The following is a 24,080-nucleotide window of genomic DNA, read 5'->3' as shown; positions in this document are numbered from 1 at the left end:
TGCTGCTGGTGTAAATTTTCCTCAGGAGCGTAATCGTGAAAATGTTTTTGTAAATGTTTAAAATGATTTGCACTTGGTTAGAGCAATATTCGTTCTTTGTTTGGCTGGTTAAGCTCTGTGCCACCAGGTGGCTGGACCATGCAGACCAATCGGGCCACTCACCTATGTCTATGCCAAAGCTCCTTCATCAGCTTGAGTTTATGCCTCCACCGATCTATTGAAATGCCCATCTCGCCTGTGGCTACCAGAATACCAGACATGCTCAGCGCTGCGACAGAATGATCGCAAAGCTATGCTGCTTCGTTAGCTCTTGCTAGGGGTCGACTGCCAAGCTGCTGGCGAAGTCGGAGTGGCTTCATGCGCTTGCTCCTAGATAGCCGGTAGTAGACAGGACATGCCATCATGAAGCAGAGCCAGTGAAGGCGGAGCTTAGCTCCAATCACTAGGTGAACGAGTTGAGAAAATGCATGGCTATGGAGGAGAGCAAATTGATGTCTGTAGCTCTCTTAATACGAGACGCTTCACCCAAATTGTGGCGTGAATGATTAGCTGTACCCTACGCATTTACGAAATTTGTCCAAACCGTTTCAGGGGCCCTTTAATGTAGCAGATTATGTGCAGCGCATAGTGTCCTTGGACTGACTTTGGGGATCAAGTTAGAACTGATGGCTCTGTATTCTGCAAGTTATCCCTGTATAAAGTAAATGGAAATAGTTGTCGCTGAACTCTAGTACTAGCAAATATGTACTGTGAACAATCCTCGCTCTAGTCTTGTCAATGTATCCCTGTGGCATATCTCAACTTTGCAAGAAGATACATACTATTTAGGATTTATCACTTGGTAAACTTGAGCGTTTTTTCTAGTACTGTATTTACTCACATAATGATCGCACTTTTTTTGTCAGAAAAATTGACACAAATTCAGGGGTGCGATCATTACACGGGTTAAATTTCCCGCAAAAAAAAAAAAATTTTTTTTCGTTCCGCGTTTGCTGCGAGATTGCGGGTGCGGGACACCAAAACAAAAATGGCGGCTGGCGGAGCAAGCCGAACGCGCCGAACGTGATGTTTTTTTCTTCTCGCGAGTACATTACGTGCATTGAAACAGTTTCTTCCGTATCAGTGATGAATAATATCGTTAATATCGGCAAGTTTACGGCAATGATGTAGCCATGTCCACTTTGAGGGGACAAACAGGTGGGCGCGCTTAGCAGCCAGTGACATATAAACACATGACGGGCATGCTGCGGAAACTGCGGCATCTGTCTTCACTACTATTCTAATACGGCACGTTTCCACTAAGGGTGGGCGAATATCTTAGCTGTGTTACAAGCGTCGGCGTATGAATAGGGTACACTTATAACGTATCAGAGTAAACATGGCTAATATCATTGCCGCGCGCGATTTGTTGCGTGCTCACAAGTGCAAAAGCAGATGAAAAGAATCGAAATGCGCCTTTATTGTTTTTGTTGACATCAGCCATTATAAAGCCAACCCATAATAAAGGCAAGTTTGGTTGTACCTCATTTTGTCATAGAAGTGCGGAAAGTGATGAAAGTAATGAAATGAGGCATCTACTTAAGAATGTTTAGTGCGTGCAGGCCGCTTGTCTTAAAGAGTCGTTCGCGTTGCATTCAACAGGTGGCAAGCGCGATCATTATTCGCTAGACTTAGCACACGACATATCGCTGCGACAAGTTCGGGGCGCGATCATTACGCGGGAAATAAAAAAATCGAATTTTGACGACAAAATTTAGGGGTGCGATCATTACGCGAGTAAATACTAGTTTTTATAGCCATATAGCGATGTGTTCAACACGCCTTTACTCAAGTTCATCATGGAACCGCAATACGTTTCCACAGCATAATTTTCCGAGCACTGAACCATAAAAGGAGACATTCCATGTAAAAGGAGGTGTGCCTGTTGAATCAATTTTCTCTGTTGCAAGGTGGACGTCGTCCAGCCAACCCAAAAGTAGCCAAACCTGGCTACCCTGATGGCAGGGCACTTCCACCCCTTAATGTTGTGGAAACAATAATCAACATCTTAAAGCAGAAACTAAATAATGAGTTTGGAGATTTTTGTGTGTATACACCTGCGCTTATGAGAAGCTTCCAGCTTTTCCTTACAGGCTTCAATGCTAAACAAATAGCTGCACATGCAGGGTTTAAAAGGAAGCATTAGCTGAGGCCCAGCTTTTTGCGCTCGAGTATGTTAGAAGTGGAGGTCTCCTGATGACCCATGACCCTCCATAAAGAGTACAGTGAATGGCAGACAAGCCACTACTGCCCTTTTGGGTACGTAAATGCACAGTTGAGTAAACATTGCTATAGTCCAACAGCAGTTTATTGGGAACCCTTTGTGGGCTAGAGGCATTTAGAACTTTGCCTGTGGTCGCACAGTTGTGAACCTGGGGGCATGGAAGTTCCGGTTGATTCTTGATGGCAGGGGGAACTTGATTTTGCTGTCCTGCATGTACATAAAGTAATCGGGGCTATGCTCTTTCACAGTAATTCCACAAGCGAAATGGTATTACAAACATCAGAAAAGAAAAAGGCAATCTCACTCGGGTGTAAAGAAGCTCAATACTTAGCACTCTGTCAGCACGTCAAGGAATTCCTCTGGAGCACTTATTTGTATGGTAAAAATACAAAAGGTAGGATGAGGGCTTTGGGACAAGAGCAAGCATAGTCACAGCAAATTAAGCAATATGCTTGGTCATTTTCTCAGATTACTTAAGTTTCGACGGTTCTGTCCTACCTATACAGCGGAGCCCTGTTCCAAGTGTTTTTCACTGTAGTACCGGGGAAAAACAACAGCCAGGAAAACACCGGAGAGCGAGTTATAGTTCATGTACCTAAGAAATTCTTCGAATAAAGAACAGGTGTAAGCATGACTTGCTTTTCTACTGGCATGGCAGTAGGCAAGTGTTTCTTCAAGCACCATGGATTCCTCTCGTTTACTCGAGCCAGCATTAGCGTGACTTTCGTCCCCTTGCAATATAATGACAGCTAATTTTTCCCAATAGAAGCACAAGTTCCCCGAGAATTCTGTTTTCCCGGTTGGCAGACACCCTAGCATCTCATTAAAAGCAGCCGGTTTGCACAGATTAAAGGTAACATGTTCATCACATTACAGAAACAGTAGATTGTCAGCTAATGGTTCAGTGCAATGTTCACGAAGTTAGTGGCCATGCATGCGACAAAAGCTTGTTTACTTTTGCACCCACTTCTGACCAACCAGGCCAAACAACAATGCCTAAGCTGGCAAACGGTACAGAGCGCATTGCATACACAAAAGTGTTTATGCCTATCTTCAATCTTCCCATGAGGCCATATACTGTTCATTAACTTCAGATTTAAATCATAGCACCTATTCACATTTCATGGCTCCAAAACTACAATAACAGACAAGTATTGTCCATGGCCATTAAAGCCAGACACAATCTCAAATCAATGCAAAATAATTTGTAAAGGCCCTCTAGTCCTGATGCAGACTTACGTGGAACTGCTTGACGTGGGGTCGCCGACACTTGTTGGAAGGAATCTCTTCGACACGAATGATTTGTATCGAAGATGCCCGTGCGCTGTGTCGTGCACCCATGTCACGATCTGCGATAACAGTCAAAGCATTTGTCCTGCACCACTTACACTAGCAACAAGGATTTGTTACAAAGCAAAGACACATTTACAACAAATGAGAAATACAACGAACAGTCCGACTGGTGGTGCCCCAATTTTGGGCATTGTTTTTTGTAATAGCAATATACCGTATTTATTCAAATCTCATGCACACTTTTCTCCAGATAAAACAGGTCCAAAAATATGTGCACGTTAGAATCGAGTACGACCTTAAATATGTTACCATGTTGTAATCGGCATTTCAATATGGCCGCCTTGTGCGCACTTCAAGCCTAGGTGCTGTAGCTTTCTCTATGTGCTGTAGCATGTGTGCTTAGGCGATGCCACTTTCACCGTGGGCAATGCTTCCTTTGGCTAGCGCACCGTCAGCCAGTTTTCTGCATTTGCTCTATCAGCAAGGAAGTGCCAACAGCAAAGACATGCCGAGTTCACCACGGTGCCACAATTAAAAGGAAAGCAATCACGTGTGCGGAGAAGGACGGAAATCGGGTCGCATCACGGGCATTCGGAGTTCCTGAAACTTGCGTGCAGGACTGGCGCTCAAAACCGGTGGCTGTTACGCACAGTACAGCCCCCTATCTTGAAAGCGATCTGTGATGGAGACAAGAGGCCACGCACATAGACGCACCGTGCCGTGTTCTCGTCGAAGCGAAAGGCAATGCAGGTTTGTTCGATTCAGAAAAAAGTGTACGGAACTACAAACAGAAATCCAAAGGTGGTGCCCCAGTTGTGGTGCGCTTTACCACAGTGGCACCTTGCCTTGGACCCAAATTCATGGATGGGGGTGCCGAGGGCACAACTCACCATAAATTCGTGCATAAGGTGCAGAGAAACTTGGCTAAATTGAAGTTTCAGACACCTTAAAACGTGTTGTGCAATAATTTAAACTCGGACTACTAATGTGGCCATATTCAAACCCATGGTCACAGTTACCGAAATGTGCACTTCAGTGAACGCTGCTTATTTGAACAGATGAAAGGTAAAATGTTTACCCATCATTGAAAGTCAAGTGTCGGCTAATGGTTCAGTGCAATGCTCACGATAGTGGACATGCATGCGACAAAAGCTTGTTTACTTTTGCGCCCATTTCTGACCAACTAGGGCAGACAAGGCCCAAGCTGGCAAACGGTACAGAGCGCAATGCACATACAAAGCATTCCCAACTAAAGATACAGTTTATGCCTACCTTCCATTGAGGCTGCACACAGAGTTGAGCAGGAAAAGCGATATACAGGGTCTGTTCTGAAAGTAGTAGGACTGGTTTTTTTCCTGGGCGAACGGGGGGGGGGGGGGGGGGGACGAGAGGCAGTCTGTGCACGCAGGATCGGTGAAGATGGGATATTGGGAACGCTGGGAAAAATCGGCAGTCGGCTCTCGGCCATTGGAGCAGCAGGTCGCTTGTACTGTGAACCAGTGTCGAAATGCCTCGTCACGGAGAATCGTGGAGCGTTTGCTGGATCAGCGACACGTGATCAAATTTTGTGTAAAGCTTGGTTAATGGGCAAAGAGAGTCACGACATGACTAAGGAGGCCTACGGTGATGCTGTCATGGGTAGCTCAGGCGTTTTTGAGTGGCACAAGCTGTACTGAGAAGGTAGGGAAAGAGTGGAAGATGACCGCTCCGGACACCCTTCGGCCAGCAAGGCCAATGAAAATGTGTCGCGAGTTAAAAATTTACTGAACAGTGATCGTAGGATGAGTATCAGAATGATTGCTGGTCATTTGAGCATTCTTCAAACCCAAGTTTTCAAGATCGTGACAGAAAACTTAGCCATGAGAAAAGTGTGCGTGAAGTTTATGCCGAGAGTTCTCAGAGGAGCAAAAGGCCAACCGGAAAACAATCTGCCAGGATCTTCATTACGTGAACGAGGACCCCGACTTTTTGGATAATGTAGGGAGCGGTGACGAGACATGGGTGTTTGATTACTACCTGGAGAGCCAGCGACAGAGCTCAGAATGCCACACCCCTTCTTCCCCACCCCCCAAGAAAGCACGAATGAGCAAATCCAAGCAAAAGTCCACGCTCATTTGCTTTTTTCATCAACATGGAGTCATCCACAAAGAGTTCATACCACCCGGACAAACAGTTAATGCAGTTTTTCACATGGAAGTCCTCAAAAGAGTGCGAAAACGCATTGTTCGTGTCCGCCCAGCCATCGCCAACAATTGGAGACTAAACCGTGACAACACGCCGAGCCACACCACATTCCGCGTAGTGGAGAATCTTGCCCAGCACAAGGTGTCAACACTGCCTCAGCCCTCCTACATCACCGATTTGGCCCTGCCAGACTTTTTTCTATTCCCGAGAATAAAATCGACACTCAAGGGGAAGCATCACAGATTGGTAGAGGCGGTTCAACAGGCCATGACGAGGGAGCTAAACAGCATTCGGGTCCAGGCATTCCTGAAGGCGTACGAAAACTAGAAAACTCTTTGGCAGCGGTTTGTGGAGGCGGAAGGGTGCTACTTTGAAAAATTCTAATCGTTTGTACTATTCTCATGAATAATTTTTTTTTTTAAACGAGTCCTACTACTTTCAGAACAGACCCTGCATTCGTGTTTTACATTGTCGATACCTCTTCAAAACGAAGCCTGATCTGATCCAAAAATATCCCACACCTTTTCTGGCTACTTGCGGACTAAGTCACTGGTTGCAATGAAAGCCATCAGAGCGTGACATCGAACCGCTGCCTTCGATTATGAACGCTCATTCAAAAAAGATTTATTTTACATGCTAAGCTAGCAGCAAAGAGTCGTGTCACGTGTCTTTAGCATTCAGAGAACTGCATCCGTTGCAGGACAAAGTAGCTAACTGGTTACTCTTAGAATGGGGCCATCATCCCATTTGTGGTGATTGTTGCAGTCATTTTATCAATACAGAATATCAAATGCACAATAATTTGTACAGAAGATGTGTGGTTCATAGACAAAGTGCTGTCTGAGAGTAGTGACGATGGACATTAGGTGTAAATTTGTTCTGTTAAGGCATGCTACATTTTTCGTGCTCAAGAAGTGCATGCGTGTTAGGTTTCTACTTTTTTTAGGCACTTTAAAGACCCTCACTAGGTCTGGCCATTTTGAGCGGACAAGCTCAGTGCATACAATGCAAGCTAACAATTGTGTCTGCCAAGTATTATATTGCTACATGCTATGGAGAGCTTAAATTTCAAATGAAACATTGTTTGCCCTCCTTCTCTTGGGTGCTGCACAAGTGCGTTTATTTACATGGCAGTGATGTGATGTCGCTCATGGTGACATGAGACTCAACGCAACATCAGTTTTTTTTAATCTGTGGTTTATTTATTTATTTATTTCATAATACTGTGAGCCTTTCTCAGGCTCTGACAGGAGTGGAATGTACAATAGGTGGTACAACAGGTTTGGTGTTCCGGAAGATGAATGAAAAGATACATAACTTATATAAATAATAGAATCAAAGTGTGCAGAGCTGTAGAATCATACAATTCATGATTCATAATCAAGAAGGCTGTGACTACAACACATTTACAAAAGCATTTTCAAAGAAAGATTCAACGTTCGCAACAAAGACATCAATTGACACATCATTCACAATATGGCGGGGCAGGCTATTCCATAGTTCTATGGATCGAGGAAAAAAAGAAAATTTGAATAAATTACATCTAGCAGCAAATGGCCGTATGCACAAGTCGTGATTGATTCTTTTGGAGCGGTGGTGAGGTGGCTTTAGGTACACGTCTTTAGTTATGTTGATGCAATCATGATATAACAGGAAAAGAAATTTCATACAGGCAGTTAGTCGTTTCAATAGACGAATTAAAGTTTAGAGAAATAATAAAACATACAAAGTGAATATCTGCATTTCTTGCTTTACTTTGTGTTGTTGCAAGAGAGATGTACCGTGCCCGTTTCGCCTGCTTATTCTCATCTCATTTTATACAGTGCTCCAGCACTGCAACCATGCTCTTTTATCCTCTCATGGCTGCCTCATTGCTCACGATTGTGGCACCATCAAGTGTTCTCATGCAGAGCACGGAATCGTCCACTGCGTGAAACAAGATAAGCGCGACAGCTCATGTGCGAAACGGTCACCGGAAATGCGCCACCCAGCAAAAATGCGAGAGGAAAAAGGATGTATCAGTCACACAATTTTCCAGTTCTGGTATGGGAAAACACAGGGAAGGAATTTCGCCCGCGTAGACTGGACAGGGCAAGTGAAGAGAGTGTCTTATGTTGATGATGACGTTCCCCTTCCGAAATTATGGGTTCGCACCACTTCTAATACTTCTGTCTCTGCTATTAACATACAAAATTGTTGTAGCAGAACTCCTTAGAGGGCACATAACTCCCAGCGTAAAACCCAATTTTGGTATGTGGCCTGCTGAAGGGCCCTTTATGTCATTCCTATGTTAGTTTTCACTTTGAATACATAGTAGATGCACATTCCGATTCCAGGCAGTGTTAGAATCAGGCAAATGGTATTTTTTCTGCCTCCTGTTTAATATGGCCTAGCTGATTATTCGATGAAGTTTGTCAATCCTGTCAGGGTCAAATTTACAGAAGTAGACTGTATGCCAATACTGACAAGAAAAAATCCTAGTTGCTTCATTACATACAGAGGCCAGACTATATTTTCTCTTGTGGTTATTCATAAATACAAGGCACAATTAATCGTAGACTACCTTTTTTCAAGAAAATAGGTTTTGCTGTGTTGAATAGCTAACTGTGAGACAGGCCACAGACAGAAAAGTGTGAAAATTGAATTTAAGGCATCACTCACAGCACTGGGTGACAGCAGCCGACACGGTCATGTCTCTGTACTCTCGGTACATGTTGTGTGTGCCACTACGAGAGTTGTACCGCAGCCACACGCCGAAATTCTTGACCTTCATTGGAGTCTTGTCATAGATCTGGCACAAACACAAGAAGCAGGAAATACAAATTCAACAGAAAGTTCAGCGAATGCAAAGTGTATGCAACACAATTAATGCATTTCACACCCAAGGAGAACAGAACAGCTTTAGCAGTACTGTGAAGCACATCGGTGCCACCAATGACTTAACATGTACAGAATTTCAAACCCAAATTTATATATCTGGCTATTCATAAAGGGCATGAGCTAAATGCAAAATGCTCAGGCTCAGGCTTGATGTCCAGGCTTTAAAAGTTATTTTCACTCAAATACTATGAAGGGGATTTTCGTTCATAATTTATCTTTCACTAGTTTTCCTAGCACAATGCACAAGTGAATTGTTTCATAGGTACCAGAAGAGGGGCTTCACGATGGCTTCTGCCATTTAGTTTATAATGTGTCAAGCATCAATAATGCATTACTTATGAATTGTGAAATCTTGATACATGTGTGAATGAAGAAATGTACCAAAGCTCTACCACTTTCACCCTATTGTTATGTATGTTTCATTTCGCAAAATTATTCAACTGTTATGCAATGTGTTGACAAAATGTTCAGTGCAAAATCCACAGAGAATGGCAGAAAATGCATGCGACATCTGTCAAGTTATTCTAGCGTCACCTCTGACCGATCAAGGCATTTACAGGCCTCGACTGGGTTTTTAGTGGCGCAGTAGACACGATGAGCTTGCCTTCAATGGTAAACAGATGGAAGAGACTCACCCGACGAATGGAGACGATCTCAGAGTTCGTCTTCTTCATCTTCTTTAGCTTGCGGGTGAAATACCAGTATCGGGACTTGGCAACCACCTTGTCGGGAGCGAAGATCATCATCTTGTACAAGGACGGGTACTTATTTTTGGCGTTTGGCAAGTGCCGCCCGATGATTTCATACTGCTTGAGCTGTAAATAAACATCATACAACAAATTATTAAAGTGAGGCAGCGACAACCACTCGTGACTGGTTGACGGTACCTGTTTCTGATCCTTCCGATTGCAAGCACACAAAATAGAAATAAGTGGCGAGTTAAAATACGATATGGCTCTAAGTTTCATAACGATAGCGATCATAATTTAGAGAGGCACTGTAAAGGCCATGTTAACAGCCGCATAAACAATATGAATATCGCGCGTCAAGTTCATCGAAGTACTTAGCGCAGTCAACGATACGTATCAGTGCTGGGTTCGTCAGAAATGCGCTGTCACTTCACTAGTCCAACCGTTTGAACGGTAGTTCTTGCCTGCAAAAAGTTCGCACATTCCGACGACGTGGGTTGTCATTACAGGTGATTAACTTTGTTTTGTTGAACTTGAGTCGACTCAACGATCCTCGCATTCATTATTCGCGCCTATGTCGGTCGTTCTCGCAGCCAACGATTATTTGGATGGTTCACCGACAGATAATTTGCGCGAACACAACTCCGTGGCTGCGAGACTGACTCCACTGAGTAGCCATCTCGACACGGCGTTATCCCGGCAACTCCGCCACTTCAGCCGTCGCTCTACATACGGAGCGGTGCCATTTCCCGCGAGTTCTACAAGTGCAAAATTAAGGAGCAGGTTCGCACAAGTTTTACACTGTACTGATTTCCGATTGAAGTACTGAGGCAATGCAAGAATTACGAGACCAGTGTGCTTAGGCTTAACGTATCAGACAGCTACACGTGGACATGCGGTACTAAGTTTGAGTTATAAAATAGGTTTTCAGGGCAATCCTTTTAGTATGCACCAAATTTACAAGTACTATGCTCCCCGGATCAACTAGATTTTATCTTTGAAATTGTATATTATGCAATAATTTGTGAAAAATGAGCGCTCACCAAACCGCTGGCCTTCATTTTGCTGGCGGTGTGCACACAGAAAGGAACCACGACAGTTCCGCAGTAATTAAATATAATGTGGTATAAAATTATAAAAACTAAATATTTAATTAATAAACTTTTTATGTAAGAGAAAATAATAAATATATATATATATATTAATTTATTATATTAGGCTTTGCAAGAATATCTGTAGTTGCTGCGGTATTGCGGAAGCTGTCAACGAGTCATGGCGTTTTGTTATTGAGTTGGTGGAGCATGGATTTTAATTCATCGTCTATAATGTGCCCGTTTGATGGCGCTTAATTAATGTAAGGATATTATTTACGGTAGCTGCGTTGCAGCAGACTCCTCGAAGCCGTCCTGAGTGCTTTTGAAGTGCAGACACTGCGTCTCTATATGGTATCGGAAGTGATATCGCATGTGCCTCGTCGGCGGCAGTGAAGATGCCGGAGTCTTTCGCTGGCTTCGTGGTAAAAACATGACCGTAAGTAAGCTTCGTCATGGGAATAGCGTTGTCTTGCAGGTCGTAGTCATTAACACGTATTTAATTAAAACCGTCCGCAGGACTCCGTCACCGCACTTGGTTACGTACGGCTTGCACGTGGGCTTAACCTCGAATTTGGATGTTGGTGGCATGCCATGCCTTCGGGCAACGTTTCTTCGAACAGCAGCTAGCGTGGCCGCACCTCCGTTATTCATGTCGTTCAAGCACCGCTTAGGCGAAACGGGTGGAACTTCAGGTGTATTTTGTTCCCTTTATAAGGAGAATTCCTTACTAAGTAGCTTTTAGTATTTCTTTTATCAAATGTTCTGTCGCCGTTGTTAAGAATCATTCACAGGAGTCAAACGGTCGCGTCTTATTCTTGAGATGAGATAGGCGATAATTTGAGAATGGCATAGTGTGATTTCAGGGGTTTACTATATTCATTTTTTTTTTTCGCTCTCGGCTGGCCGAAGCACGATGCACTATCGACGATAGCGCAGCTTTGGAGAAACGTGCTTGAGGCGCATCGAATGAGCAGCCGATTTGCCTGCGCCGTAATAGTTTAGTCGACACAGCTGTCGTTGCATCAGCGCTGCTCATGTTGGGCTTCGCCCTAGTGAAAAGTGCTGGTTGTATTACAGACTCTACAAAGTGCTGGCAATAAATCTTATTTGTGAAGTTGAATTCGTGGAGGTGGTTTTTTTCTTTCTTTTTTTTTCGTAAAAGGGTTTTTGTGAAAAAGAAGACGCGATTTATCGTTGCGAGCTATAGCGGTAACGCGAAACACTCAGCCTTTTCAACTTTCAGTGGAAGGCACCAAACGAAGCTTTCGCGAGCTCGATAAGCTCGCCTTCATATGACCAATTCAAGATTGTTGAACAATTCGCGGTCACCAAATTTTTAAAATGCTGTGACATCCAATGTTATGGAATAGAAGGCTACGTCCAGCGCGAATCGTTTGCAAAACCAGTTATTCGAAATCGCGAATATCCCTTAAAATGAGATGTTCGCGAAAACTAAGCCATCATGCCATGCAATCCCTTGCAAGCTTGAGAACAGTAACTGAACGGAGCATTGCCAGCAACATACAGCAAGTCAGCTGCCTTGCAAAGCCAACTCTGTAGACAAGCAAAGTCTGCAGAAGTTCTTTCGCCTGTCATGAAGAGCCATGTGGCAAATCACTGTTCCTTTTCAAAAGCTTCCCTCCGCAGGTGATCTTCGATAGAACCTAGAGACTGATCAGTGCGCAGCTTAGAGAAAATGGAGAGAGGGCATCAACCTCTGACTTGTCCATTGGAGTGGAGTGGGGTGCTGTCAACAGATAATCGGCATGGAATGCCCAGAACATCACAGCTTTCAAACAGTGAAAATTTTTTACGCAGCATTTATGTGTGTGTGTGTTTGCGTAAACACCAGGCATGTATAGGCATAATGGTCGCGTGCATCTGCTATGCATTGTTTTGCCACTACTGCACCCAATCTCCACACGGCGAGCACTGGGCTGGTATAATGCCGTGATTCCTTTCACTAGGTCACTCGACTTTCGCTCTGTTGCATATCTTCTTCCACCATTAAAAGCCAGCCAGTCCTGGTGATGCAACAGGACTTGAAGTTGGGCAAGTTGGTTCATACTGCGAGGAAAAAAAATGTGCGGAATTCGAGACAAGGACATAGTAAAGGGCACGGACAAGCGCTAACTTTCAATTAACTTTATTCTTTGTCGATTGTCAACATATGTTTTTAGTCACACATGTGCAAAACGTAATCACATTGTCACTACCACACACTAGAGCTAGCCACGCAAAATGCACTTCTCGCAATCCATTGAAGAAATAGATGTCACTTACGCAAGCCTTCCCTCTAAGAGATATGTAGAAAGCTTCCATCAGCGCCCCTGTAGTGGTACCTTGGCTTTTACCCAAGATCTTTATTTTTCACAAATCTGGAACACACATGCAAGCTTGGCAATGTGCAGGCAATCGCATTACCTTTATTTTTAATTGAAACTTCATGTGCCCTTGTGCAATCGTTAACACAATGTCCGGCTTGTTCAACATATGAATTTCCACAAGGTAGCGGAATCTTGTAGACAATGCCGACCATGCATTTCACATGCCTTTGAACGTGCTTTTTGCCACAACTTCCGCGTTCATTTTCTTTTTGGAAGAGATTCTGGGGCAAAGCCCAGCCAGCTTGTGTGGGGTGGAAAAAATATCGGCATGTTGTGCCTGCTGGCTATCTTTTTCAGGTTGTGGGAGTGGTGATGCACATATAGCAACACTTCTGGACTACTACTACTTAGCCGCCTGGTGTTTGTCCTTGAACGGGCTGCCTTTGTTTCGCGCAGAAGAACCTCTGCTATTGCCGTTACAGCCGTTCCAGGGTATCTGGCATTAACTGATCGCCGTACTTGATAATTAAAACTACTGTGCATTGCACATGGCACAATTTCCTGAGAGAGGAACCGAGGCAAAGTTTAGCAATCCTTCTCTTAACTTAGACTACGCAGAATCATATGGCAACAGCGCCTTTCATTCTCTGGGGCTATACGCCCGACGTACATAATCGCCTAAAAAACGGGCATAAATCTAAATATTGCAGAGAGTCATCAGATGGTATGGTTGAAGGACAAGCCCTTCCCGCATTGCCAAAACGCATCAAGGAAAAAACAACAGACTTGCCTATGGTCACATGAGACTTCTTTAAAGGAATTAAAAAATCATGTACTTACCTAAAAGCTTTGAAAATATACCCTCATCAAGAACACTATTCAAACAACGGCCAACATCCGCTAAAAAGATATTGCACAAAACATGTGCAACACAAGAGCCAATGTAAATGCCTTGCTTCTGCAGATAAAATTCGTTCTCAAAAGAAACAGAGGTAGAACTAAGAAAAAATTCAAGCAAAATCACGAAACTATTGACAGACAGACGCACAAGATTCTAGTGATGAAGTAAGCGAAGCACTGCACAGACTACTGATGAAGCTTAAAACAAAATAATTGAAATAGAACGTAAATTACCCTGGCCCTAGTGAGATAGTGAACTTGTTCTAGGACATTAAATCAGTCTGCACAAAGAGCCTTGCATCAAAAAACACTTCACAATATTTTTGCCGTGAAAATGACACTTGCCACTATGACTGAGGACTTCTTGTTGTGCAGGAATCCTGATTGCTGATAATGCTGCAGGCACACTGACAAATTTTGCAAAAGGTCAAATATTATTTAATTTGATATATGACCAGCGTAATGTTTTTCATACATGCTGATGTGAGGTTTGTTCTTCATGGTGTTCGGCAGTGCAGAATGCCAGCTTTGGAGCCTCTTCAGAATATGCTTAGCAGACAACTCTCGCAATTTTGACACCATGGTTGAGGAGTTTCAGATTGCTTTGTGCCTTCTATCACACATGTAGTAATAATTTGATAAGCAAAAAACATGCATGATGTTAAAATTGACACTGGAATAAGCAGCCCAGATTGGTTGATTGACTTTTATTTCTTATGTAACAAAGTTTGCCCACACTGAGTGGACCCATAGCCCTAGGCTAGTTTAGGCCCAAAAGAATATTTTTTTTACTATAGCAATTTGGACAGGGTAAACAACATTGAATAAAATCAAATGTTTATCAACAATCAAGCATACTATTTTGATCCAATATCAATTGGAATATAAAATCTAATATACAAAAGAGCTTCTTGTGAGGTCAGTGATGTTGAGACAAGAACTAGTAGTAACATGTCAGTTGAACTCAATATTCTAAATGTTCTTGTTCCAAAGAACTCTTCTTGGCATGCACACATATGTGCGTAATATGTAGTGCAGGAATCACGCTGGGCTATGGTGGTACAACTTCAGAGAAAAAAGTATGATGTATGTTTCTGTTGCGCAATATATTGTTCAAGAAAAGCATACATCGTACATTTTACTCTGAAGTTATATACAGGGTGTCCCAGCTAACTTTAGCCAATGTTTAAAAATATCACTACGCAACTCTAAAAGCAGTACACAACTCTTTCATGCTGTTCGTTGTACAAATGAAAGGGCAATGTGCAATAATTTCTTTCAGGTATGTACACATAGAAAAAAAAGAATAACTGAAGTTTCTCTTTAATGGGTTGCACAATCAGTCTGACATTATGCACTCTGTAGCTTGCACAGGATGCAAAGTACCCTAAAGGGCCAAAGTATTCCAAAAGACCAAAAGCCATTCATCAGTGTCTTTATCTCTCTCTCCTCTCTGGTTACTGAAGACTTGGAAGTTATACAGAGGGCACTGAAACATTAACTCATCCCCATTTACATAAGTTTTTATGGTCAACCGACCTTGTGCTAAATTCCTAGCGCTGATTTTAATACATTAAATTGCACATAAGGTCCATAATTATCTGTAAGATGCAACATTTAACTATCAAGCTATGGCACATTTCTCTTGCCATTGTCTTATCTAGCTAAAATCTTGGGTGTTTTGGGCAGCTGTGGCTTATGTCGGCTTTGTTGTTGCTTGTAAGTAATGCTTTGCAGTCATTTCATAGGCAACCATTCACACCAGAAGTCACAAAATTATGATTTTTATACCAGCATTTTGATGATCCTTATTATGCAGTCCCTTGAGTAAATATGCTCTAGGTGTCTAGAGGTGGCAAAATATTGCACTATGATTAACATTAAGCTGAAAATACCAACAGCAAGCAGTTGTGTTCTGAAATAAATATTTAATTTTAATCATGGTGCAAGTTTAAAGAACCTACTTAATTTGGGTCAGGGTGAGCGGATGAATTTACTTGAAAAAAAAATGAATGAATGTCGCCAACATTGTTCATTGCAGAACCTGACATTCCGACACGATGGACGTTCAGGTGATTCAAGGATTCCTTGCACATGGGGACCAGGCTGCACATGCCAGGGTAAGAATTGCAGTTTTCCAAATCTTTGCCTCCGCAAATTTTCTGGTGGGCTGTGTATAGTTGCACACCAGCCAGATGGACAGTGAATTACTACTTAGAGACTCCAAAGTTAAATGTTGAGGTACACTAGAAGTTAAGGAGACATCCTGAATACGTAACATGTGAGTCTCTCTGTGAGTAGAAACTTGGTAAACCTCAAAAAGAAAATAGGAACCAAATGTATTGCCACCATCAAATTTTTCCGTGAGCTCAGAATGACGTAGTGTATATGTTGCCAGTATCCACTCCATGCCACTTATCAGTAAATAATTATTACCTCACTCATTTGGAAATAAACTACTCAACCTAAGTGCATGTAGTAACTTCTGTACAAAAGAAGCCAAAATACACAAATATGTGAAATCCATGGCACTCTCATAGTTAGTGCTTAGGCATTAGCATGGAAAAGTTTAACGGAGTCATAGATTAGGGGACACCAGGTGTCAGCATACGCAAGCCGCCTGAGTTCCAGCAAAGCCTATGCAGACTAGGTTCTTGGACATGCGCACTGCTTGCGTTCCCTCATCTAAAACTCTGCTAACCAATTTTTTTCATCAATGAAATGTTAAGTGTAACTACCATACTCTACTACCCTAAACAGTCTTACTGCTGCTCTTTATTGTCCCTTTAATGTAAAAGCACTTTGCTACAGTGACTATTGCTTTGGCATTACAGAGTTTGTCAGTTTATGTATCACTTTTTGCAGGAATATTGAATTGCTGGGGGGGGGGGTGGGGGTTGGCAGCAGTAGTTAACACTTGTGATGCAGCGCTTAACCAGAGAGCACACAAAGCTTATGCTTCAGTGACCTACCATATTCTGCTTAACTTCTTGTGTAAAGCATCAGTAGCAAGATAATTGTTGACATGCAGTCCTTTTGTAGTTTTCCTTAGACAAGAGCACTCGTGCAACACAAGAATGTTTCGAATGAATTGTAGCTCAACAAAATATTGCAAGATGTCACCAACAGTGTTGCCCCTGCCATACAAGGCTCTGGTAACCCTGTAATCCCTAAACTGTAAGTTTACGGACTCTATTGTAACCACACCTAGTGAGGCAGTGTGCAATTTAAAATTAATCGTTGTGAGTGAGGAGAAAATAGCTAGAAATTGAGCAAAAAGCAAAGTGCTGTTTTAAAGATTGTGAGAAGGTTGCTGTTTCATATGCCGTTTTAAAATGTATCACAATAATTAGGCATATTTGTGTACACTGTCAGACAGAAAAGCATTACAGATGTAGATGAATCAGAAGTGTTTGAAGTAGGAGATGGCAAACTGCATTGTAGACTCGCTGCCACCCTTACGCTGTGTGAGCTAACATTTTTAAGGTCAGTACCTTTGACAAATGTAACTCCATGTTGACCATACTTTTTCGTATCTTGGCAATGCAGGCATTACAGTACTTTGAGCAGCTGAAAAGTGCTCCAAATGGCTGGCAGCTTTCCATGCAGATGCTCCTGCAGCCTTCCGTTCAGTAAGTTCAGTTTCCTGTTGTTACAACCAAGATATATATGCAGCCATTCTTAGGTGTGCCATGTTTTAAATTGATTCACATTTGAAGCACAGTGTTTAGCACGTAGAAGTGTCGCATTCTTGCTGTAAAATTCAACTAGGTATAATTTAATTTTCAATTTTCATGGTGAACGCTCTTTCTCCAAAGGAACATTCTCTAGGCTTTGATGGCACTAGAAATTTCCTGCAGTGCCCCCATTACATCTCTTTCTCCAAAGGAACGTTCTCTAGGCTTTGATGGCACTAGAAATTTCCTGCAGTGCCCCTATTACATCTGAATTTTCTGTTTACTGCATGGCAGAAGCTTCCGTCAGGAATCTCTCTATAATGATAACAATAATGATTTATTTTTGTCATTGTAGAGAATACATGGTTCTGAAGCCCAGCTGAAAACTCTTTGTTTGACAGCTTGACAGGGCCATGGGGCCCTGTATTGGCAGTTTCATCATGATTGAGAGTACAAAATATACGCAGCGTTGTACACATTACCTCTGCTTGTCTTGTGTCTGCTTCTTCCATCCTGTGTCTACAAAGTTTGTAAGCTTATCACATGCAATTTTCTGCTGTCCTTGACTGTTTCCCATCTTCCCATATCACTCAGCCTAAATGTGCCACTTTTAAAATTTTGTTAAATCATTTTCTGCCTTTTAGGGATGACTCTGTGAAGTTTTTCTGCCTGAGTGTCCTGGAACACTACATAAAGACAGGGTAAGGCTAATTTTAGCATTTCTCAACTTATAACCAAAAGTGTGAGAATGATGTTTAGCCTGAGTGTGTCTTACTGCAGGTATGAGGCAGCCAAGGAAGGTGATCAACAGGCCATGCGGACCTTTATTAGCCAGTGGATACAGATGCAGGTGAGCACATGTGGCATTATTGTCATACCTGCCAACTCTTCCGAATTTTTCGTAAAATGTACGAATTTCGAGCAGTCTTGCGATTTTACGAATCTTGCTTGAAATTTAACGGAAAACTCATCTTAAAACTTATTGTGCGCAACAAACAGGGACGAAGAATAGAAGAAACACAAGGACGAGCGCTCTCTAACAACCAGTTGTTAGAATTGTTAGAAAGCGCTCGTCCTTGTGTTTCTTCTAGTCTTCGTCCCTGTTTGTTGCGCGCAATAAGTTTTAAGATGAATTTGTTCCAACTAGGCCGACTCGCAGTCTTGCTTTAACGGAAAACACTTTATTTGCAAAAAAAAAAGTGGAAATGTAGTAAAACTACATCCTGGTACCTGGCAGCGCCGTGAGAGAGCAATACATATGCGTGGTATCATCGTCAGCAGTTGCAAGGTTGTACAGTAAAACCCTGTTAATTTTAATTTCATGGGACCGGAGAAAATGACCGAATTAACTGAATGCCAAATTAACGAGGTTTCGACAATAATAACTCAAAAAATGCTTAAAACACCAACATGCCTTTACTTCATGAAATAACTGGTTCTTGTTGCTTGTTGTGCGCGAGAAATTTGCGCGGTAAGCACAATTTTTCAGAGTTCTTGTAGGTGGTGCAGTCCGCGCAGACTGTCAGGAGAAACGACAGATGCCCTCCAAAACTTTAAGGGCATCATTGGCCTCATTGGCAGTGTGGCACGGCACTTGACATGCATCCATGACGAGCGCATTTTCGCTCTCAGAGTCTGGCTCTTCGTCGCCTAGTAGATCCAGTATTTCGTTGTTGTTGAGGCGACCAGCAACGACATCACTATCGACGTGTATGTATTCGTCCAGTAGGCCGTCTGCAGGCAGAAGTCTGTTGAAGCGACTGTCATCTTCCTCGGCGTTTTGGTTAACATCCGTATCCCTGGCTTCCGAAGAATCAGTGTCACGGACAAAGCTGTTGTGTCGGAAGCAGTTCGCAACTACTGCGGGCGGTGTGTTGCTTCACATATGCGCCACCATGTGCACTGCACTGAGCAGAGTTGCGTCATATTTTTTGTTTGCCTCCATACAGAGCAACATGCGCTCAAGCACTTGTTTTCTCTATCGGCCTTTCACATACTAAATAATTCCCTGATCCAGAGGCTGCAGGGAAACCATTGTGTTAGGCAGCAAAAAAAGCAGCTCTATATTTGTCAGCCCCGACACATTATTGTGCTTACAATTATCTAGAACAATTAGGCAATTAGGCAATTGTGCAATTTTGCACAAAAGCGGCGGTCCAGTTCGCGCAGCCAGGCCTGAAATATTGCTGATGTCATCCACGCCTTTCGATTCGAGCAATAGACTACAGGAAGTTTCTTTATGCTTTTGAAGTATCTTGGCTTTTCTGCTTTGCCGATTATCAATAGCGGTAGCTGCTCCGAGCCAGTCACGTTGGCAGCCAGCAAAACTATTGTGTCCTTGCTTCGTTTACTGCCAATGCAAGGGTCCCCCTTAGCAAGGGTCCCCCTTATATGTGATGGTTTTATCCAGCAAGGCTTTGTAGAAGAGGGCCGTATCATCTGCGTTAAAAATGTAACAAGCATCATAATCGGCTAGGCAGCAGGTAATCCGGCCCTCCAATCTTCGACAACGCCTTTATTCACAGCCCCTTTCTCGTCGCACATGCTTCAGAAGTCCAGATCGTGTCTTGAATCTGTCGATCCAGCCTTCCAATGCCTTGAAGTCTTCGATCCTGAACTTCAGCGCTTATTATTCGGCCTGCGCACAGATAAGGGGGGCCACTCAAAGGCAGCTCTGCGTCGCAGGAATCGGCAATCCATCTTAACAACGCTTCAAGTTTCAGGTGCGCTGCCATTCGCAGTCTCTTCCTGTTGTCAGCGAACTTGTCGCTTTCGTACGCCTGAAGAATCTCCGCTTCATTTTTCATGTACATGCTGAGCGTGCTTCTCTTCACGTTGAATTTATTCGTTATGACCTGCCGAGGCACCCCTGCCTTCACGGCTTTCAATAGATATTTCTACTTTCGCTGCCAAATCCTTCGCCCGCTTCGATGGGGCACGAGAACACATGGTGGCACGGCTTGCTTAGCAACAAAGCGATGGGTACACACACAATGTCAAGAAAAAAACAAAGTATAAATGGAAAAAAGAAAAGCACAAACAAAATTTAACACACACACAAGAAGTTCCGCCACCCTCGCACACGCACCTGATGCAAACCGATCAGCACGACAACGAAAGAAAACTGCACAACTCCGCAACCACACAACTGCAAAAGACATCAGAAATGGCGGACAGCAATATGTGTGTACAAAAAAAACATGTATGTATAGATTAGGGTTGCTAGCATAGACTAATAACTACTGTGCCGATAACCGTAGCGATGCAGAGGTATTGCCGAGTGCCAAAAGCGACTGGAAAGCCAGAAGTACGTCATTGCCACCATGTTTTTGAGACGTAGGTTTGTCTATTATGTAGCAATAGAATAAACGTGGCGGTCTTGACGTATTTTCGGCTTTTCAGCACTTCCAGCACATACAAGCATGGCCTTTGAGATCAGCACACGCTAATCAGAGACGCCATTGCTGGCGGTGTGATTTGAACACCCCCTAGTGCCACCCGATCCTATATGCCTCACGTGCCTCTGAGCTCTGCGAACTGTCCGAATCAACCGAAGCACGACTAAATATGTCCTAATTTACGGGACTTTCGTGCCATAAGGTTATGTGCATGTTTGACAGGACCGGACGACGCGTCCAAATTTCCGAATTAACGAGGTTTTACTGTAGAGACTTCTGTTGTCTACTAGGGGGTCACGAATCCACATCCAAAGCTCGATAGTGCCGATAGTGCCTGTTGCCATGCTGTTGTCTTTATTTGTGTGGGCGCGCAGGTTTGTACTTCAGACAGCTTCAGTCACTGCAGTGTTGGCCTCGCCATTTGTGTGACTAGCTGCCGCGTCAGACGCAGTGCGACTCTGGCCTGTAACAGCTTTGCGGTGCAATGGCGAGCTCGAAGCTCCGACAGTACTTAAAAGTGTTTTTGATATTGTACATGGCAGAATTTCCATGCTTCGTGCCGTCGAAGAAAGGGGAGACGTTCTGATTCTGCACCACATGTGCCTTTGATGTGATCATCTCGCACGGTGGCAAGTCTGACATCAAGGTCCACATCGCTTCGAAAAAGCATCAGGGATACGTGCGAGCCGGGGACAGCCAGCCAAGCCTTGCAAGTTTTGTGCGCAGCAACAGCGACCTCAGTGTGATTAATGCAGAATGCCTCTTCACGGTGTGTTTAGGTTTACACAACATCCCACTGAGTGTCAGTGATCATGCCGGACCGCTTTTCCGGGAGATGTTCCCCAGGTGCCAAGAACCGAAACACTACGCCTGCAGACGAACAAAGGCGACGTCAATTGTTCGGGAACTGGCCGCCAACACGGAGACTCCCGCTGGATGCCCTAAAAAAAGCAAGTATTTTCGATCGCTGTGGATGGCAGTAACAATAGGGATAAGCAGCTTTACCCTATTTTTGCGACGTATTTCATTAAAAAAACGAGCAGAGTCAAGAGCCACCTTCTTTGCCTCGGGACAATCCAAGGGGAAGCGACAGGCCACAAGATTGCAAATCTGGTTCTGGACGAGACGAAGTCTCAAAATTTGCCTGTTGGAAACCTGTTGACTGTGTGTTCGGACAATGCCAGTGTCATGATCGGCAAGAAAAACTGTTTCTACTGTATTGAGAGAGGCTCAACCATGTTTGATTGGGGTTGGTTGCCTGTGCCATCTCATCAACTTGGCCGCCCAAAAAAGAGCTTTATGTCTTCCTGTAAAGGTTGATAAGGCATTGGTTGACATATTTTTTTACCTGGAGAAAAGGTTGAAGTGGAAAGATTGACTTAGAGTTCCAAAAAAATGCATGACGCTAAGGTTAGAAAGATGTTAAAGCACTCGCTGACACTCTGGCTGTCGTTAGGAAAGTGTTTGAAGAGGCTGCTCAACCAGTGGAAACCACTACTCAGCTTTTTTTTTATCTTAAGCAAAGCAGTGCAACAAGAGAGCTTGTTTTTGGAGTCGTACCAAATTCGGAAGACTTCCTCACAAGCCCCCAAGAATCCTGCACTGACCCCAAAGTCTGCTACACATCTTCACAACACTGCTGCAGGCCTTGGGGGGAAAGAAGCACCGACGTCGATGAACTGTCGCTAAAGACGGAAAGAGCTCATTCTGGACATCAAGAATAATACTGAAACTTCATATCAAGGATTCTGGGAAAGCCAACCATGTGACCCTGGAGGAACGCCTGTTTTATTTTTTGTCATCGGAGCTAAACGAGGCATGCTGTCTTTTTCTCCAAAATGTTATACTGCTTTTTGAGAAGGCAAACTGCCTTCTTCAGGCACAGGCTCCTCAGATTCATGTACTGAGGGGCCTCTTGAACCGCCTTTTTGAGGATCTCCTGACTAGATTTGTGTGCCCAGGTGTTGTCAAGGCATGTCATTCACTGCTGGATGTTGACTATGAAGCTGCAGAGAAGCAGAAAGGTGATGAAGACATAATCATTGGCAGCACAACCTACTCTTTGGTTGAGACACTGAGCTGTGTTGAGAGAGAGCAGTTATTCTGTGCTGTACGTCTGTACTTAACTGCATACGATTACATTCGCCACAAATTCCCGCTAGAAGCCGTCGACCTCAAGATGGCTGAAGTTGCTCAAGTATAAGCTCTGGAAACTGCTTCATTCTACAGCGTACGTCATTTTTTACGGTGTTCCCTGCTATCCTACCCCAGCCGAGTGGTGAATCAAAAGAAGAAGCAATTGATGCACTTGAAGTCGAGTTTGCCAACTTGCGAGCATATCAGGTTCCAGCCGACATATTCAATGAGCCAAGGTGCGATGTGCAGTGGTCACAATTAGGAAGCGTTCGAAGTGTCGAAGAATTCTTCAGGTTCCACAGAACTTCAATGGTTATGCTGGGTAGTCTCTCCATTTCCCACAGCAATGCTGAATGTGAGAGAATATTCAGCACTCTGAACAGAACTCAAACGAAGTTTCGCTCATCTGTGTGTGAGAAAACACTCAAAAATCTGCTGATGGTCAAGGGGCACCAGAGTGTTACTTGCTTTGAGCTAACCTATACGGAGAAGTTTCTGAAGCAGGCAAAGTAGGCAACAGCAAAATCATTGCAAAAATAAATTGTGCCCCAATGGAGTTTTCGCTCTTTACTCTCCAAGACATGGATTTCACTTTCGTTTGTGAAAACATGAGTAAGCTTGCCGCAAAAGGTAAACCCCTTAAAAAAAAGTGCTGCCACGCCCCTGTACATGTACATTATATTACAGATATGTTTTTGCATTGAAATAATAAGTTCTGCTTATAAAGTATAAAATAATAACTGGAGATAATGGCCCTGCTTGGAAATGATACATATACTGTACAGACTCAAGTAAAGGCCTTTTCTTTCACAATTGTGACGAGGTGCGGTCCTCACCTAAGACTGGGCCACTTGGTCTAATTTTTCTTACGAGTTCCAGGGACTTGCAAGCTTCCTCACGGAATACATTTTTCAATTTGTTCTTTGCGCCAAGCTCCTCTCTCTGCTTCAGCCACCGACATAAACGCCGAAATTGAATGCTAGCCACTCATTGGTGACATCAGTTAATGTCAGAACATACCAAAACATGTGGATTTTGTGCATGTAAGCACCGTTGAACAACTTTGAGTAGCACTGATATGTGCTACCACACACCTTCGAAAACACCGAGCAGGAAACTGTAGTACTGGAGCATTGTTATGCTGCTTACTTATCATTCTTCATATTCTCTTCATGCACACAATGTGTTCTGTAAGTAGACATAGATTAGAACTCTGCATACATGATCATTCATTTAGAG

At 43.4% G+C, this 24,080-nt stretch overlaps 2 protein-coding genes across 3 annotated transcripts in view; one reads left to right on the top strand and one right to left on the bottom strand.

Moving 5' to 3' along the window:
• Window positions 1-2,329: 2,329 nt before the first annotated feature.
• Window positions 2,330-10,410, bottom strand: RpL18A (ribosomal protein L18A). Its single transcript, XM_065437480.1, has 5 exons — window positions 10,353-10,410; window positions 9,256-9,435; window positions 8,402-8,531; window positions 3,503-3,612; window positions 2,330-2,470 (listed from the first exon to the last, which is right to left on the bottom strand). Exons 1-5 carry the CDS (start codon window positions 10,368-10,370, stop codon window positions 2,378-2,380), a joined length of 531 nt encoding a protein of 176 aa, XP_065293552.1. The 5' UTR covers window positions 10,371-10,410; the 3' UTR covers window positions 2,330-2,377.
• Window positions 10,411-10,560: 150 nt separating this feature from the next.
• LOC135906215 (exportin-T-like) overlaps window positions 10,561-24,080 on the top strand; it is a 55,412-nt gene continuing 41,892 nt past the window's right edge. For both annotated transcript variants that reach the window (XM_065437482.2, XM_065437481.2), the window contains exons 1-5: window positions 10,561-10,839; window positions 15,672-15,750; window positions 17,180-17,262; window positions 17,952-18,008; window positions 18,088-18,157. In XM_065437482.2, the coding sequence (XP_065293554.1) occupies window positions 15,691-15,750; window positions 17,180-17,262; window positions 17,952-18,008; window positions 18,088-18,157 (270 nt within the window). In that variant the 5' untranslated portion in view covers window positions 10,561-10,839; window positions 15,672-15,690. The remainder of the gene's footprint in view (window positions 10,840-15,671; window positions 15,751-17,179; window positions 17,263-17,951; window positions 18,009-18,087; window positions 18,158-24,080) is intronic.

The sequence above is a fragment of the Dermacentor albipictus genome, chromosome 5 (genome assembly GCF_038994185.2).
Source record: "Dermacentor albipictus isolate Rhodes 1998 colony chromosome 5, USDA_Dalb.pri_finalv2, whole genome shotgun sequence".
Classification (NCBI taxonomy): domain Eukaryota; kingdom Metazoa; phylum Arthropoda; class Arachnida; order Ixodida; family Ixodidae; genus Dermacentor; species Dermacentor albipictus.
The sequence above is the reverse complement of the archived record's forward strand: the minus strand, read 5'-3'. Positions and strand labels throughout refer to the sequence as shown.